At 41.3% G+C, this 19,580-nt stretch overlaps 1 protein-coding gene across 1 annotated transcript; it reads left to right on the top strand.

The window, feature by feature from the left end:
- The first annotated feature begins 4,998 nt into the window (after window positions 1-4,998).
- On the top strand, window positions 4,999-19,138 carry LOC134633628 (protein FAM171A2). The gene is made up of 8 exons (XM_063482511.1): window positions 4,999-5,261; window positions 9,547-9,774; window positions 10,383-10,475; window positions 12,353-12,511; window positions 12,848-13,027; window positions 13,126-13,239; window positions 13,740-13,866; window positions 14,526-19,138. The coding sequence occupies exons 1-8, from the start codon at window positions 5,165-5,167 to the stop codon at window positions 16,012-16,014; spliced, it is 2,487 nt and encodes an 828-aa protein (XP_063338581.1). The 5' UTR covers window positions 4,999-5,164; the 3' UTR covers window positions 16,015-19,138.
- Window positions 19,139-19,580: the final 442 nt, after the last annotated feature.

Below are 19,580 nucleotides of genomic sequence, written 5' to 3'. Positions count from 1 at the left end.
CAAAAAAGTACAGGCCTAATGTAGAGTAACAAGTGTTAAAGTGTTAACACAAAAATGAAACTTTAAGGATTTATTTCAAACTTCATACAAATATTGCAGATCCATTCATTTGATCCATTTTCTTCTGCTTCTCCGAGGCCGGGTTGTGCGGATAGCATCCTAAACAGAGAAGCCCAGACCTCCCTCTTCCCAACCACATCCTCCACCTTATCTTGGGGAACATGAGGTGTTCTCAGGTCAGCCAGGAGATCTAATCTCTTCAGTGTGTCCTTGGTCTATCCCAGTAGGACACGTCACCCAGATGGTGTCCGTATAAAGTGCCTGAACCACCTCAGCTGGCTCTGAGCCCCTCTTGAATGTCTGAACTCCTCTAACTAAAGTGAAATTGAGAAACGCAAAATGACACGTGAAACTATATGTCTTAGAAAACAAAGAAAAAAATGATCCAACATAGAACCCAGCAGCAGGAGCAGTAAAGTACAGTAAAGTCAACACACATGTATATATACAAACATAAATGTAAAATTACCATAAAAGTAAAAAAAATGAAATATTACAGGAACATCCTGTCTGTCATCTGTGTCACACCACATCGCTGTTCGTATATTACATCCAATGACTTCCCTTGAAACACAGAGGGGAATGTCTTTTATATACTTCCTGAGCCTCAACAAGTCGGTGGCGTGATGTCCTCACAGTCAGAACATCTGAATATGAATTTCTCAATCATACACCTTCCACCTCGAAACAGAGAAGAATTCCTTGGGAGTTGAAGTGACTGCAGTGGCAGGAACTTCATTATTATCTGTTGGTGGCTTTCAATCCATTCCCTCACATGGCTCGAGTGGTGAAAACCTACAAATTTCCACATTGGGTGGCATATTGGCTTTCACAGTCAGCCTCTCATTTGGGGGAATGAGGGCACTGGAGAGGCCATGTACAACAGCTGAAGAAGCCAGTCTGTGGAGCAGCTCCCAAGGATGCAGCATGGTGAATTACCCCATGCTGAGCATTAGCAACACACATTGTGATGGTCTGGCACATCCACTCAGGCCTGTTTACTTTATTCAAGTCAAATCCTGCCTCATCCACGCACATAAAAATGTGCAGCATCTCATTTGCATCCAACTCAACTATCTTAGCTTTGCAAAAAAGAAAGCGCCTAAGCTTGACGCTTGTGCAGTCAGACATGTCTGTCTCAGGTGGAGACACTTTCAGAGATGATGCTTTGAAAAATCCCACTGTCCTCCACAAGATCTTTTAATCTAATGGCATCATTTTCTCTCACCTCTGCCACCTGCTGCTCGTCTTAAACGTGAGCCACGTTTCTGTGTTTGAAGTAAACCTCTTTTTAAATTTGCTTTCAACTTAAAGACAAGCATGAATCCATGCAAACCCGGTCACACAGTGATTACAACCAGGACTACACTGAACTCCATAGCAGAGCGTTAAAATATCATAGGTTTGTTTTGTCCTGTTCCTTCATATTTGAGCTCAGCCAAACATTTTCTAAATTTTCACCTGATTTCATACATCAATAAAATCCTCTAAGCAGATGTGAAAAGCCATTACAGCCCAACAGACAGGAGATTTGATTTCTGTAATGAAAATGAAATACCACTGTGCCAAATGTATCACTTTTTTTTAATAACAATAAATCTGAAAACACCTCTGTACATTGCCTGGGGAAAAAAATCCTTAAGCCAAAGAATTTTTAATTAAATAATAAAGATGATAAATATGACAGCTAGCTGCCGTTGGTGAGTGATGAAAGTAGACAGAAAGAAACCTGGATCGAAGGGAAGATCTGAACAGAGTCCAGCACTAAGCCCGTCTGTGAATTTCTGCCCTAATGTGAATAACAGAGCGAGAGAGAAAAATCACTGTGCTTTAACTTTTCTGCTCAAAGAAACCAAAGACAGATAGATTTATAGTTAGATTTACCGAGCTCCTCATCAGAATAGCAGACATAGCAAAACCAGAAGTCGTTAAAAGTCACCACATTTATTTATTTTTGAAGCATTATTTAGATTTAGCATATTATAAATGATCAACAAGATATAAAAGGTGCATGCATAGAATCACAAGTAACAAAACAGTGAAAAAGTTTAAAAACTTTGCATCAAAAACACTTTTTTCCTCCTAAATTCTGTTTCTGCTGCCATCTTTTCTGTTACTGATTTCAGTTCAGGACTCTTTAAGCACTGCGTCTCTCTCTTATAACGTCTCTGACTGATCTTGGTTGGTTTTCCTTCTTTTGTGATCGTTTTCCCCCCTTTGATTAGTTTCACCTGTGTTGTCCTCAACACCTGTTTCCAGCCAGTCACCCTCCCCAGCTACTGGAGGTTTTTGTTATTCTTGTATTCAGATGTCCGAGCATCCCTTGTGTTTATAGCTATTCCTTTTGACTTTACAACAAGAGCCACATACAGCTCACACTGATATCACATCATATCGTATATTTTCACATTAAATCCTCCAAATGTCTTAACATGAGAAAAGGAAATTTAATTTCAGCAGTATGTCACATTTTTTCTACATGATGAAGAAATGCTGCTGCGGGACATGAAAGAAATCTGTCAGCATGGCTCCTCCAAATCTGGACCAGATTGGCGCGCCAATTCTGGCCCCCAGGCCTTATGTTTGACACCCCTGCTCCAGCTCAGCGCCCCATCTAGAGTTGACTTTTGTTTTAGCTGGATGCTAAACAAGCATACTTTCAGAAACTAGAAAGTGTTACCTTCCTACATTCAGTTTTGCATTACATTGTTCTTGTTAAAGGCTTTTCTAGCTGGCTGGATATCGGTGTAACCCAGAGTTTAAGTGAAAAGTTTCAAATTTCCTTTGATATTTACTGTAAATGCACAAATTAAGAGAAACACTGAAGCCTCTCAAAGTTAACATTTGAAAAAGATTTAACCACTAAAACACCCGAATTCACACACTGACTCGTTAGGGCTAATTATTGGACCTGAAGGTGACTTCTTCCTTGCAAATGAGTGGGGACCAAAATGAATAAAGCTAGATTTTAAAAAGAAGAAGTCCAATTTCAAGAACTGGGGTCACAGAAAAAGTTTCAAAGGGATAAAAAAAAAGTTATATTATTGTATATCAATCAGGCTCAGTCAGTCAGGCATATATAGTCATGTAAGATAAGATAAAAAAGGTGGGAAAGTTAAAGATAACGTACCAAAAATATTTTAAGGTGACTGATAAATAATTTAGTGAAGTTTTTATACCTGTCCACAGCCTGTGGTTGAATACTTTCAAAACTAACTTTAACAGAAATAACTTAAAGTAATAGTTTCCTGTATGTCCTGATTCATCGTCGATCACCTAGGTCGATGGACACTTGGATGAGCTGTGACTGAAAGGCTTTTGTTTTGTTTCAGTTCATTGAGGTTTGAAGAGCTTTAGCTCTCAGACAGCTGCAGTCTCGTTTGAATACTTTGGTATACAGAGGAGTTCACGATCGACTCAATGTCTGGAAGACACCCAGTCCTGTGGCTGCAGAACAAGCCCAACTCATCAGCCCTCCGTGCCTGTGCTGACAGTCAGTATGGGGTGTTTGTGCTGATGTGCTGTGTTTGGTTTTCTCCAGACATGGTTGATCATTGACAAACATCGCCATTTTGGTCTCATCTGTCCAAAGGACATTGTTCCAGAAGTGTTGCGGTTTGTCCAGATACAGATCGAAGCTATTCTGCATTGTTCTTTTCACAGAGAACAGCTTTCTCTCTGCAAACCTTCCAAATAAACCACACTTGTTCGGTTTTCTTCTAATTATACTGTCATGAACAAACATTTTGAGGCCTGTAGTTTTTTGGAGCATTGCAGTCTGACGTTGGGATGAATTTGCTGGGACGTCCAGTAACAGTTTAGATTCTTTTTATCATGAAAATAAGTAAGAAACTACAAAACATTTAGCATCTTTTTAGGTGGGAATATTTGATGGTTTTGTATCATTAAACTCCAGCTATCAGTCAGTTTTGTATGGAAGCCCGTTTCCGCCACAAAAAAAAAACAAAAAAAACAAAACAAGTATCCATAACTCAAAATTTCAAGTTATTTTCTTGAAATTTCGACTTCTTAACTCAAAATTTGGAGAAACGGAACTTGAAATTTGGAGAAACATACGAGTTAGCTCTGCCAATCAGTAATCTACGTGAATAAGGTCACTTTCTTGTTACCCAGAAGCATATGGCGCAGAGTAACGCGCACTCCAAACTGTATCGCAACAAATTGGCGCTTTCGCGAGTACGTTTGCTGATAGTAACGCCATGTGATTCCGCTAATAACACAAGGATTTCATCATTTTTGAAGCCACACTGAAAATACTCAGCAATCTGTGCATCCATGACTGGATGTAATACCGGTAGCTTAGCTGTAGCATTTGTACCTGGGGGCTTCAACTTCCGGGTAACAAGGAAATTACATAATTCACATAGATTACTGATTGGCTGCGCTAACTCGAAATTTCGAGTTACTTTTCTCAAACTTTTGAGGTAATAAGTCAAAATTTTGAGGTAATAAGTCGAAATTTCGAGAAAATAACTCACAATTTCGAGAAAATAACTCAAAATTTCGAGTTATGGATTTTTTTTAGCGGCCGAAACGGGCTTCCATAGTTTTGGCCTCCTCTAAAATACATGGTTAGCAAAAGGTCAGCAACTATTATGACGGATGCCATCAGAAACAACATTGCATTATCCTGCTGTTATATCTGTCCTTGTTTATTGCTGATGAACTAGATTATTATTTTGGTTGAAGTAATTACCGGTCTGTTATTGAGGTTTATCCTAATACAGGCTTTTAAAGATGCCCTCTGCTCCACGCATTGATTTAAAAAAAAAAGCTGAAAAACTGAGATTAATAATCCAATAATTAATAATCACATTCCGAGCAGGGACTTTGACCTCCCGATTAAAGGTCCATGAAGGGTCCAGATTGGTATCAGAGTAGTGCAGATGGGTCGCTGTTCCACTGGAGATCAGCAGAGGGAAACGTAGCTCTCTTTCCTGCGCTCCTCCTCAGACAATAAAAACAAGGCGAAGCCCACACAGTCGGCAGCATCTCGGCTCCATTCAAAGACGTCTGAAGGGGGGGGAAATCAGAAATATGGACACACGGCCGCCGGTCTGGGACTAGAGATGTAGCTGCAAGGATGCCAGCCAACTGCATCTCCCGTTTGCTCCTCTTCGTGTCGGTGTGCGCGGTCTGGGAGGCGCTGGCCAAATCTCTTCCAGATCAGGGAGCACTGGGTAAGCTCGCCATACGGGGGATGCGGCACAATGAGGAGATGGGAGTGGTTGCATTTTTACGGCTTTTGTCGACAATCAGTCGATCTGTGCAGCGATGCGCCCTGATTTTATGGCAACCTGAAAGATATTTACGGATAATTACAGGCGAGGCTTTTTGCCGTGCTTGCCCCGGGATAGCGTCGTCTTTTGGCGGTATAGATTCTTTAATATCTGCGAGTTGCTTTGACAGAGAGGCCACGCTGGTGGCCGTGAGCTGGTTATGCTCCCGTGCTGTGCAGATGTGAGAGATTCAGATGTGAGTGCAGGCCTGAGTCTGTTGTTCCTGTGCAGTGTCAGGCCCAACTAAGCCGGGCCTTCATGTGTGTCATTGTTGCTTTGCACAGTTAGTAACAGTGAGAGCAGGAGGGCCTGCGGTCTTGGAAATGTGTCAGTCCCTGAGCCAACATTTTAGATTTCTTCACTCCAAAATCAATTTCCCTGCATGAGAAAAAACCCCGCTATTGTTCCGTTAAATAATGCTTCAGCAGAGGCCTTAAAATACTCCGTGTTTATATTATTGTGGTGCATGTTTAAGGACATTATGTAATTACATTGCATTATGCATGCCTGAAGCTATTTTTGACATGCATGAATGGTCACAGGCACAGAGAGTGGAGGAATGTAACTGAGTATACAGTATTTGAGTTACTTGCACTTGCAGTGCTTTCCTGGTATGACCTTCTTCGTTTACTGCTCCACACTGTAGAAGGAAATGTTCTTCTTTTTAATCATCGTCCTTATTTGTAGAGTCACGTATCAAAAGCAAGCTAATAATAAACTGGAACTACAGAAGATTGCGAAACCGTTCCTAAAATGTTCTTTAGTGGTCCTGTATCTTTTATTATGTGCAGTGAAAAGGGGATTTTTATTGATAATTCTTCACTTTAGTTTTCATATTGTCACTTTTACTTTTAGAAAAAGGTTCTGAATGCTGCTTCCACCTCTCCTTTAAGAAATGTTTTGTCTGTTAGACTCTAACTTTTTAACATAGATTTTGCACCTTTGCCTGGAGGGAGGAAATTGTCATTTAATTGATGCGTCAGGCTTGTTTCGGGAACAGCTCAGCAGTTCTCCTGACCTGCAAGCATTTGCACAATGCTACAAATCTATTCCTGTATTTAGAAATGTCAGATTGCTGACACATTCGGGCCTAAGTTGTGCCGCTTTATGTACTTACTGCTCAGTTACAGCCCTGGCAGGTGTTCTTTGGGTCAGCTACTGTCACGACACACCTGAGATCAGGCCCTTGCACTGTGGTCCTGTGACCGAGTTGGAGCAGCCAGATTCACCCTGAGCCAACATTGTTGGTCGAAGACAAATGTGGCCCATGAGAAAACTGCACATGTGGCTGAAAGCAAGTCCAAACATGTGTTAGTTAAAAAAAAAACACATTTTTTAAATCATTTTTTTACCCAGTAAGACCAAATATTGGCTAACTCGTGTCCTTTTTATGATGTTACACTGAATTTCTGGGAACATTTCACTCTTTTCTAACAGTTGGTCATTTAATTGACAAAGCCCGAGTTAGTCGAGGCCAAACATTACTAATAAGTAAACTCCAGATGTGAAACACAGACCATACATTGTTTGCTATCTGGGTTGGTGGAGATGTTGCTTGTTTTGGAAGGAAATAGATTAAATCAAAACAAGCTTACACCAAAGCGTAATCCATCTGCAGATTTTTCTTTGCATCCATATTGAGTCAGGTTTACTCCTTTTTGCATATGACTTTAAAACATAAAGTCAGAGATAACAGAAACAGCGCAGGTATGATAAACACAATCAGAGCCTTTAAATAATCTTCCTGTAAAACATATAATGGGTTCAAAAACAATGCCACTTTGACATTTCAGTCACTAAAGAAGAGTTTATGGCGATTATATTAAAAGAAAAGCACAAACTGTACAAGAAATAAGAGGCTTCCTGCCTTCGATTTTTGCAACCATTCGGTGAATTTAAGTTGTGTTTTGAGATGCATCCACTGAATCACTTCTGAAGGACACTGAGGGAGGGAAAAATTCCCACTGTGTCTCACTGTGGCACTGTGACTCTCAGTGTTTGTGTCAATGGAGCTGCTTCAAGCCTTCAAGTGAGGAGCCCAGATTGAGGAAATCCTCTCTACACACATACACAAAGGAGCCTTTATTGGACAATTTATGTTAATGGATGGCAGCATTTATGCATGCACAGTGGATATGGACACACAAACACCCACACACAAACATACTGCTTATTATCTGGATGCAGCCATTAGCTGCTGTCTCTGGAAGAGTTGTGCATCGAGGGGTTTGTCGCTGGAGGCCTGCGCGGTTTTAGCTCGCAGTCCTTCAGGGACTGAAACACAACAAGCCAGCTTTTTGGAGTGTCAGCTTGTATCCATGGGAACATCCCCAGCATGACCCACATCTACGTCGTCCAAGAGACGAGATGAGAAAATGTTCCCGGGCTGAAAAGAGTGATGAGGGGATGAGGGGCGGAAATAGCCACGCAACGGATTTATGACGGGTGTGGCTGTGATGACTGCAAACATCATCATCAAAGTAACAACAACAATCATCCCCTGCTGGAAGTGATTAGTCTGCAGCAGCAGCGCTGACAGCGCACACAGCTCACCGGTCAATACATTTAAAACTCTGAATGCATTCTTCAGTCACATCTGTTGACTCATAATATACATGCTGTGGGGTCAACATAAGTTACACCTCCTGGTTATGTTATAGTCGCTGATGCCCTTAAAGGAGACCTATTATGCTTTTCCTAATTTTCTGTCATGTAGATATATTGTTACTACGGTGGATGCACAATAGATCACGCTGCAGACTGACCTAAACCTTCAGCTTGGATCTGTGTGATGTCAGTAAGAGGAGATACCTTTAAGCTGGTCATCTCAGGCACAGAAGCCCCACCCACCTGATGTTCAAACCTTCAGTTTACAAGGGTCAACCAATCAGAAGTGGGAGGAGCTAAAAGGCCTAGTAAAGGATAAATAAGATTATTTAGATTTTTGTTCCACTCACTATGTGTTTATACACCACTCTGCTTTTAAATATTACTTATTATTTATCTCTGGCTTTCTTCCACAGCGGTTCTTTGTCCTGTCCTCCTCCACTCACCCCCGAGCCAGTCGTGGCAGATAACTTTCCTTCCCTTAATGGCTATGCCAGAGTTTTCTTCCTGTTAGAGGGGAGTTTTTCCTTCCCACTGTCGCCAAAGCACTTGCTCATCATTGCGGATTTTGCTGTGTTATTTTATAACATACTTCAGAACATAAAGCACCCTGAATTTAGTCTAATAGAGTCATGCAAAAGAGATTTCATTGTTTAAAAAAAATGAAACTACCTTTTTTATACATGAAAGTAAGTTATTACTGAGAATCACCATGACTTTTTTTCATCAGCACAAAAAATATTATTGTCACCTAAACATCCTGAATATCTATGTGCCGATATGAACTGTTAGATGATTTAACGGTGCTGTTTGCTAACTATAAACAAAAACATATGTTTAATGCACTGATCAGTATTTAAATATTGGGCCATTTTGCTTCTATTATCTTTCTTTTTTGGAAAAATGAAGTTAAAATGTTATTTAACCCAATTTTGTCACTTGTACGTATGTAATTTAATACTTACTTAATAGGAATATATTTGCATATTCAAACATAAACTTTCTGAACACTTATAACAAAAAATCATTAATTACATTAATTACTGTAAGTAATTAACTGAGGAAATTTAACATTACCATTTTTAAACATAACTTTTCAGAAAACTTTTAATACAAAACCATCTCTGTTAATGTCATTAAACCTAAAGCCTGATTATCTCCTCAGGCAATTCTAATTATTATAGTAAATAAAATACAAAGTGTATTTAATGTTTTTATTTCACCTGTTGGGGCGTATGCTGTGTTTCATGGTAATTATGCGGCCTTCGCTCCGTGTAGGTCATTTTGAATGACATTGTAACGCTGCTGCATAATTATGCCGTCTTTGTAGGACAGCTGAGGGTGACTAGATAAATTGAGCCATACTCAAATGTAATTAGATCTTAAAAACTGCAGTTTAATGAGACTACACAAGACTTCTGAATCAGAAAGCTTCGCTTTTAATATGACAGAAATGTTATAGAAGAAATGTCTTTTATTCTGTTCAATAATTGACAAAATATTAGCCTTGTTTGTTCAAAACACTCATCAGTTAGCTACTGGCTAATTACTGGACCTCTCCCTCTTTTTCTCCTTGCAGAGGTGCAAATAAGAGTCCAGGTGTTCGACAACAGCGACCTGTCCCCGTTGGCAGACGCTCAGGTGGAAGTACACGGTAACCAGACCCTGTTGGCGTCCAGCCGTGCTGGCAAGGATGGCGTGGTGAGAGTCAACTTCCTGTACCGTGCGGGAACATGGGTCATTATTACAGCCTCCAAACAAGACTACGTCACCAACTCTGTGCCCTGGCACTCCAGCCGCATCCCGCGTAAGTCCAGCGCATTTTATGACTTGTTTGCTTTTTTCTCTACTTGGCAAGTTGAGCCTTTAAAATGTCGGGTATAGAAACATTAGATGCTATGTTTCTATATACATCCAGCAGATAATAAAACCTGTGTGGAAGCTGTAGAAGGAGTTGACAGATGGAAGTTTAAAGTATTTTTTACCTGTTGACCTACCTCATCCATTTTAAGATTACTCCAAAGGGTGCGCTTGGCTTCGATACTGCTGTGATTAAAATGGAAGCAGCATTTCTGTTGCATAAAGCCTGGTAGTGCCACAGCTGAGGTTTTTTTAGAACAGGATCACAGGATCTCTTGTTGTGGGAATAAAAAAATTTCTTTTTTGTTTTGTTGCTGGAGTTTTCAAATCTCAGTCGGGCCTGTCGATGAGGACGAGGAGACTGGATTTAAAAACTGCATCATGTGTAATTCACCCACAGAATCCTTTTTTTTTTTTCCTTTAGCCTTGAGGTTATGGAGCTGCTTTTGCCTGGATGATGGTTATTTTTATTATTTTGAGTCTTAAAACAAACTCTGTCTCAGCAGTGTTCCTGCACCTGTGAAATCTGCTGATTTCATTTTCTTCTTCTTGTAGTGTATGCAGCAGTCAGCCTGTACCTGCTCGTTCAGAGGCCGGGAACTCTTATTCTGTACGATGACGTCCTGCAGGTGCTCTCTGGGTCTCCAGGTAGAAACAGCCTCATGCAGAACATATTTAATATAATATAGACTCATTAGAAAACGATAGTTCTGTTGCGGTGATTTGGATTGTTCAGTTTGGCCATTTGAGTTTTTATTTTTTATTTTTTTATTGAAACGGAGGTTCAATACCAAAATTATTGCAAATCATCACAATCTCGCAATCTCGTTGCCTTTTAAATGGTTGTTTTGAATTGGGTCTGCACCCACTTCCAATCAGTTGCTGTCTTGAAAGCAATTTTGGTGTGTCAAATTAGCAATAAAATTCAATAAGAAGAGACAGCCTGATATCAATTTGCATTTGAAAGGAGGCAAGTTGCTAATTACATGCAATCTGTTTGTGACATTTTGGTGATTAACTGCAACAAAATGCAGAAAATAGCAAATCTGTTGCACAGAAGTTCACACTAACTGGCTTATGTTCAGAGTTCAGCCTGAAACTCGTAGATCTGAAACAGAAATGTAGAAATTAATCCACAGACAGCGATGCAGTTGCTTCAGAGGCAATTTAACTGCACAATTACAATGGTGCTCGACAGCCTCATATCAGGTTTCCTGGGTCGTTGACCCGGTATTTTCAGTTCATATTCACTGTTTATCTTCCGTATGTTCCACTTCCTGTTTCATTGTGTTAGCCCTAGTCTGTGTGCATTATGTTCTAGTTATCTTCCCATTTATCATTAGTCAGATTAAGTCCAGCTGTTTACTCACCTGCCCCTAATCGCTCATCATTTAGCCTGTGTATTTAAGTCCCTCAGTTTCATCAGTTCATTGTCTTGTCATTGATGTTGTCACTGCTGTTCCTGTGTGTGTTTTCAGTTTAGTCAGTCAATATTTGTTCATGTTCTGTTCATCCAGCCCATAATAAACACCGTGGTAATCCTTCACTAATCAATAAGTCCTGCGTTTCGGTCATCTCTTCCTCGCATCCACACACGACACCTCTGACCCCTCACCTGTGTAGGAATATAACCAGAATACAATCAACTGGCAACCAGATGAGTTCAGTCCTCTATTACTCACAGATGAATTGCACTCATTAGCGCAGGCCGACTCAGATAGATTGCAATGTTTGGCGAACTGTTTGTTTATAAATTACACAGCAAATATCTGCAAACCTTTGAGATAAGAGTAAATGTAGTCATTCTGAGTCTGGAGAAAGGTTGCCTCCCACCAGGTGACCTGTGCAAGTGCATTGTAATCAAGAGTGGACATTCAGAAGTTGAGGGCGGTGCACATTAAACTTCTGGGTGAACATTTGGTCACCACAACTATTGTGATCAATTACTGAGTATGAAACAGTTCAGTGGTTCCTGTTTTTACCCTGCTGTGACTGAGCCGTTACACAACAGCAGAACTCTGAGACTGTAGTGTATTCCCTCCACACCCTGTATAAATGAAATCCCTGGATCCCAACAGGTATTTTGATCAGGTTTGTTTTCTTTTTCCTAATTTTACTTACTTCAGTGCGAAGTAATGCATATTTGTGAACATGTAACCAGTTTTTCTTGTCTATGGTTAAACAGTTACCGGATCCAGAGTTGGATCCACTCCAAAAATGAACCACTTCTGAGTTGTAGCAGTCTCCACCGTACAAGAAATTTTGTGGCAAATCCTCCATAATCCTGCTAATAATGAGATAAACAAACAAACAGATAAGCCATAATTAAGGATTCACACCCCTCTCCACAACCTTAAGCCTAGAAGAGCTGTGTGTTATTATTACAAATATAGCTCAGTCGCAGCCGCCTCCGTACAGCTGTAATGCACTCAAACATATATCGTTACACCTTTTTGAGCTTTAGAAACAAACACGGTGGTTGTATGCGTGACAGACTGTGAGGAGGGGGATTGTTTCTTTTTCAGGGGCTCGTAACCAGCCGCTGGTGCAGCTCCAGAGGAAGTCCATTCAGCTGCCGTCCAGCTCCAACTACACAGCACTCACTGCTGTGCTGACCACAGCCAGGAGCCAGTATGAAATCGGGGGATTCCCCTTCCTGCTGGGCCAAGAAACCAACAGCTCAGGTCAGTGTCAGTCTGTCAAACTGATGTTACAGTGTGGTCAAAGTTTCTGTGCCTTTCTGGATCATCTGAGGAGGTTTCATTTCTAGGTCTTTCCAATAAAATCTTAATACTGCAGTTTGCATGGATATTTTAGTGTGCTTTAGAAATAGTTCTCTCAGATCTGACTATAAGCTTGCTGTAAATAAATTGCTGCTGCTTTGCTAATTTATTGTTATTTATAGACACTTGTATACCAAAAATTTGATGGTTCCAACTTGTCTGGTAGCAAAATGAAGATCAGGGTTATTATTCTGTTCATTTTTAGCTGTTTGTATTTGTGCCTTACCACCAATACAGGTGCAGAAACTGGGTGGATGGACTTGACGGCGCTGGCAGTGGTCAGCATTCAACTTTTTGATAAAGATGGCAGCGTGATCCGCGTTTCAGATCCGATCCACATCTCTGTGCCGCTGCCATCAGACACCCGAAACAGGATGGCCACGAGTGTGCCCGCTTGGCTGTATCAGCCAAAGACGGGTAAGCTGTGTGCTAAAACTTACAAATAGTCTTTTATTAATGTAAACTATGTATGTATGACTGTGCTTAGAGGCTGCTGATCATTTTCTTTCCTCCAGGGCTGTGGGTTCGGAACGGGACGGGCTACATCAAAAAGGACGGGACGCAGTTTGTCTGGAACGTCGTGGTTCCTCAGATGGGATACTGGTTGGCTGCCTTTCCGACGTCTTCAGGTATTGAAAATGAAATGGCTGTTATTGGTAAAATGTTAACTGGTGACTCTTCATGTGCCTTTATACTGCTGTGGAAACACAGATAACAAGAAGCTGGAGAAGCCTTTACTATAAGATTCACTTTATCGTCCCTGAGGAACTCAGTAATAAATCAATAAACAAGGTGATTTTGTAGGACAAGGTTAAATAGCCTTGAGTTTGAAGCATTGATCGTATGAAAAATGATAGCTTCCTTAAACTTGCGTCCATTTTTAATGGCCACCAGGGGGTGACTCCTCTGGCTGAAACAGACACCAAGATGGTGACAGCAAAACCAATGGGTGGCGTCGTGTAGCTATTATCAGCTGAACCAAGTTCCTGACTATTTCATGATCAATGTAAATCAAATTCTTTCCTCCTCACTCACTTTACAGACAAACTAGCAGTTGTTTGGGCAGTATAATAGGGAGCTGACATGCTATGAATGAATCTGAGTTAACTTTTGCAATGATGTCTTGCAGGTTTAGGTTTGTCTCATCCAGGCTTGAGGGATATCACCACCTACCACACTCTTTTCCTGCTCTCCATCCTGGGATCGCTGGCCCTGCTGGTGCTCATCCTGCTCTGTGTGCTGCTCTACTACTGCAGGTGTGGGGAGCATAGGTCCAGGTCTCACTTTTAGGTTTCTATTTGTAGCAAAACGTGGGTTTATTTTAGTCCTGCAAAGCCTATTTTTTCTACTCTTCGCTCTGTATGATATTAGTAGAGAAGAAATCTATATATCAATAAATTAGGACCACACCCACCTGCTGTTTATGAGGGGCGACCAATTATAAGGAAAATAGCTTAACAGAGGACGGGCTTGTTCTACACATCTAAAACAGCTTGTTTTAAATGTGGGCTTAATTAAGGTCAGAAGAAAGCTTATTTTGAGCAGTGAATTATGCAAAGATACTCTAGTAGACATGTTTCCTTTTTTTTACTATAAAATAACATATGAAAAATTAATCAATTAAAAGTTTCTTGTGTACAATAAGCATTCATACTTTATTTGAAATGGAACTTTAACAAATTAAGGGAGCTATTGAGTACTGCAGTACACATATAATCCACCAGAGGGCAAAAAACATGCGTCAGATAGTGCACCTGTTTTTCCAGTGATGTACTGATCTTGTCTATGATAAAGGTCTTAAAAACTGGCTTTATGGGGTTAAGTTCCTGCTTCATTAGACAGTTTTTGAAATCCCTCCCCCTTTTTTGGAGCTGTTTTGCTTCCTTCTGACTTTCAGTTTTTGTTTATCTTTCAGACGGAAGTGTCTGAAACCACGTCGACAGCAAGGCAAACCTCACACGTCCAATCTAAACGGCGCTAAGAGAGACCAGGGCACATCCACGTCACGGCTAAATCTGATCTGTGGAGGCCATGTCGAGTCAGGCCCCTCCAATGACAAATCTGACTTGTCGCCATCGCGAGACTACCAGAGTTCAAGGGAGGATTTAACTAAGCATGTTCCAGCCCACATGCTGCGACACGCAAAGGGTAAAAATGCGTCAGGTTCCCAACGGGGTGAAAGCTTCCCCATGAAGGTTACACGTGCCACAGAGACCAACAACTTGGACAGCCCTTTGCTGCATGACGACTACAACCGGAACTACAGCCCCAAAGACAACAAGGAGTCCGACTATCACAGACACCACAACGCCAACGACAATCGAGGATACTCCTCCGATCCCCCGTCCCCACCTCGCTTCCAAGGCTACGTCCCAAGCCAGTCCGACAAGCCTCCGGATTATTCCGCAGCAGCAGCAGACAGCCTTGCCCGACCTACTTCCCTCAACACCCAACCAGGTCAGATCATCTTTTGCAGCTCCATTGACCAGATGAAGGAGAACATGTACCGCAGCATGGTGCCAACCCTGGTTATCCCCGCCCACTACATGCGCCTGCCATCTGAGTTTTCTGGCAAAGATGGCAAGGACCAGAAGGATCAAGACAAAGACGGCACACAGATGGGAGGAGGCCAGCAGCACCATCACCACCACTCCCAGAAACAAGGCCAGCAGCAGCAACAGCAAGGAGGATCTCAAGGTGACGACTCTGAGGAACCGAGCTGGGCATCTGACTCGTCCGGGGGACCTGTGACCATCCCAGTGCTATTCAACGATTCCACCATGGCTCAAATGAACGGGGAACTGCAAGCTCTGACAGAGAAGAAGCTCCTGGAACTTGGAGTTAAACAACACCCGAGGGCGTGGTTCATCTCTCTTGATGGTCGAGCTAACGCTCACGTGCGCCACTCCTACATAGATGTTGGGAATGACCTCAGTGGCGGTGGTGGATTCGGAGGTGGCTCCAGCAGCACTCCGCGGGATGTCAACCTGGAACCGCCTCTGGAGGCCCAAGAGCGAAAATCAGCTGGAAATAGAAAGGGAAAAGATGAGCGCTGGGGAACGGGAGGACGGAAGGGCCACGGTGTTAGCAGCAGCGGCGGGAAGAGTTACTCCAAGCTGGCCTACCCTGACCACAGCGAGCCCAGCAGCAGTGAGGGACGTCCCGTCTCTCCCGAGGAGAACTCCCTAACCCCTCTTCTGGACGAAGGCCCGTCCTCCCGAGGATCCACCATCCCTAGAAGAGGACGCAGTCGCGTGAACAGCAGCCGCAGCAGCAACAGCGAGAACCGCCGCGACTCCATGACCAGTCCAGAGGATGATTCCGAAGACAAAGATGAGAACAAGAAGAGCCCCTGGCAGAAGATCGAAGACAGGCCTCTGATGGTCTTCCACCCCAGGAAGTGAGCTTTTTGAATGAACACTGGAACTATAACAGCCTTGTGAAAGGGGAGTCTTTCACATCACCGAGAGGGAGGTCACAATAAGCACAGCCACTGCTTCACCAATCCATATCCAGGTTGTTGTTTGACCTTTGTTGTTGCCAGTTACTCTCGTAGCCTCACTGTCAGTTAATCCCTCTGGTTTCCACTGAGTTGTAGATTGAAATCTGTCCAGTTTATTGTGAACCCCGTCTCCTATCACCTGTCACTGAACCATGGTCTGAGCCATTGCACATACTGACTGTGGAAATAGCCATTTTATAGAGCAAAATATAAGAATAGAGCACTTGCTAATAATTTGATAACTTATTGATTGATACTTACAGAGTATTTGGAAGTGGATGGCATTTTTTATGGGACTGATGGGAATTTTTGGCAAATTAGGTTTTTTTTCCCTGGACTAATTCTACCCAAATGCTCACAATGATGGTAGAAGATGTGAGCTTCTTTTTTCTTCTCTACTCCGAAACAGCTTCCCTGTCTGAAGAAGTTGTGAAAGTTTGTCCTTGAGCCCTTGTGAACAGATTACAGAAATATTATAAAGTCCAACGTGCAACTTGCATTTTGCTCCTTCAGGGATGTTCTTGATTTCCTCTTCCTCCTGTACTGTGTTCATGTGTTGTAATTACTTACTCAAATAGTAATGATTTGACCTGTTCAGCATCATCTCCATCTTCTCTGTAATATCACAGTGATCTACTGTACAATTTTGCCAAAAGTACGCATTTCTGCCTTTCTTCTCTTGGTGAGAGTTTTGGCCAGCAGAGACTTTGTTGCATTTGGGTCATTCCAGTAAAAATCAATCAGTGCCTCCCACCTGACCCTGTTTGAATCAGCAGATTTTTTATACAACTTTAGCATCTGTAATAAAGAAATGTAAGGTTTCACCTTAATACTGTGGATATTTTCACAGTTATAAGCCCTCAAAATACCTAGGAGTGGTTTAAAATTCAGCTCTTTTTAATTCACATTAAAGCTCTGTTAAAAACTTCAATTTCACACCCACTCTGTCACAACCCAAAGGGTCTCAGGACGAGTGGATGCTCTGAGTATAAGTCAACATATGAGAACACTTGTGCTGAACAAAACGTAATGGCCAAAGAAAATCTGGAGACCCTCAAGGATTTTGAAAAACTTCTTTAGAACCTAAAATTGTTGGATAAATGTGATTTATCCAAATGATTAAACACAGTATGTGAGCACCAATGTCAGTTCTTGATTCCACAACTGTGCGCTACATTCAGGTGTGTTGAAAGATCACTGTGTAGGAATCACAGTTGGAAGATGAGCCTGATATAAAGATATAGATCAAAACGGGAACCTTTCATATGCTATAGCTTACTATCCCACCCACTGGGTGATATGATCCTTGAAAGTTTACTCAAAATGCACATTTTTTGAGTTTTCTCTGGTGAAATATTAGAGTTGTTTATGTAAAATCTGTGTTCATCAAAAGCAACATTATGGCTTTTAGATTGTGACACTTGGAGATGGTGTAGCATTGATTTGGTCACAGTTTCTAACATTTATGATGTTAAAAACTCAAGTAAAACCCTGTGTACTTTGAGGGCCTTTAACTTGGACAGTACTTATAGAATGAAGGTAAAAATTTGCATGGCCTCATTAAATTTGAGGGGGGGAAGCTGTGGAAGCTTCTGAGGGGGTCAGGTGGGAATTTTTTTTTTTTTTTTTTTTCAGATTTGGCTGATTTTATATGGAATGACCCATTTATCTTGTGTAAATACATGCCCAGATATTTGAAAGACCATTTGGTATAGAAAGGTTGCATGCATATGAATGTATGAAATAAACAGAAGGCACCAAAAGCCCTCCCCTACAAGTTCCTGCTAGACAACCCCTAAACGCCAAGAAACAAGCGTAGTTCGAAACCGCTTTTACTTGAAGACTTACTACTTCTGAAATATCCTACTGAGATCAGCGGGGGTTGCCTGTAGACAGAGCCTGAACCACTTCTCTCCTGTAAGTGCCTTCTTTCACATAGGATCGAGTGATAGGCATGCCGGTCCCTTTTTAAAATGCAGTCAGCGGTCACCTAAACTCACTGTCGAGATCGGCAGGCACTGATAAGCACACTGCATTGCGGTAACAACAACAGCAACACGCGTCACTCTGGGGAGCATGCCTGCCAAAACAGACAACTTTTCTTGCGGCTATTCCGTCCTTGGATATCTTAATTTCTTGTATCTATCCTCTTTTTTCACTGAACCTGTAAATGGTATGATCTATTCGAGATTTTATGTGTATACAATGTGCATGTTAAATGTAGAATAGGGTGTTTTTAATGATTTTTTTTTAACTATTATTATTGATAACAAGGATGTTTGGCACAAAATGATGCTTTGGACTGTGTTGCCAAATGAACTTCATGAAGATACACTGACTTTTCCCTTAATCCAGTTCTAACGAAATTCACTTCCGGTCGTAAATGTTTACAACGATAACATACTGACCAACACGCTCCTGCTGTTACTAGCATCACCACTGCCTATTCAACAACTGTGAACTCAGAGAGGCTGGCGGCTGTTTTGTTGGTGGTTTTTGCAGAGTAATGGGTTGCTTATGAAGGGAAAACGGCTGTATAAAAGTCATGCTGACATGTTGGTCCTTTGTACCATTCGCTTGCTGTTCATAAGCCTGTGTCAGTAGCCTACGGAACAAGCTGAAAATGTGATGTAACTCAAAGTCTGAAGAATAGCACAACCATGAATCGAATCCTGCTAAAATGTTGCGTCCACTGCTGTAAGTGTATTTTTTTGAACCAGATATGGAAAGTATTGAGTTGTGCAATCGTGGCTTTTCTTGCTCGTTTATGTTTTGCTAATGAAGTGTTTTCTCAGATTTGGTGAATGATTTGACACCGAATCCCTGAGAGGAAACTTCAAATCTGGCAACCTACCGTGCTGGATGTTTTTGATAGTACTTAAGAGCATCAAGAGGACTGAGCTGTAGGCCTTCATCCTGTGCAGTAAATCATCGGCTTCATTCACCTGGTCAGTTGTTTGTAAACTGTAAATTGATTCAACTTTCTGTACATGAGACAAAATAGAAATAAATTTGTTCCCACGGTCTGTCTGTGTTTGGGATTTTATTTTGAAAACCACATCAAAACTAGCCTCTAATTAGGTCAAAAGTCCATGAAGAAAAATAGCAAACTCAAGCTGTTGGAAAAGTCAATGTAGCAGAACAAACAGAGATGGCAAATAGATGTTCTACCAAAGGATACTGAGGGCAATCAAGGGAAGAGGAAACAGCTGGAGGAAGAGAAACAGCTGAAATTAATCAAGATCAAAGATACAATTAAAGTAAATCTAAATACAAAACACAACTCACTGCCAAACTAAATCAGGAAGCAGGCAAAAAAAAAAAAAACCTGACAAGAAGATACAAGAATAAAGTAAACCTGAAGTATCAAATATTTAGAAAACTAAGTGTTTTCAAATAAACAAAATAAAATCAATTAATTCACTTTGATAAAAAAAACAAAACAGCAAAATACACAACAATAATCTT

This window comes from Pelmatolapia mariae, linkage group LG8 (genome assembly GCF_036321145.2).
Source record: "Pelmatolapia mariae isolate MD_Pm_ZW linkage group LG8, Pm_UMD_F_2, whole genome shotgun sequence".
NCBI lineage: Eukaryota > Metazoa > Chordata > Actinopteri > Cichliformes > Cichlidae > Pelmatolapia > Pelmatolapia mariae.
Note: the sequence above shows the minus strand (reverse complement) of the source record. Positions and strands in the feature narration are given on the sequence as shown.

What these genes read in the sequence shown, in the direction of transcription:
- LOC134633628 (XM_063482511.1), top strand. Translation starts at nt 5,165, where the DNA reads ATGCCAGCCAACTGCATCTCCCGTTTGCTCCTCTTCGTGTCGGTGTGC. An exon ending in CCAAGAAACCAACAGCTCAG is followed by an intron (nt 12,512 to 12,847) that starts GTCAGTGTCAGT and finishes CCACCAATACAG; the next exon opens with GTGCAGAAACTGGGTGGATG. An exon ending in TGCCTTTCCGACGTCTTCAG is followed by an intron (nt 13,240 to 13,739) that starts GTATTGAAAATG and finishes GATGTCTTGCAG; the next exon opens with GTTTAGGTTTGTCTCATCCA.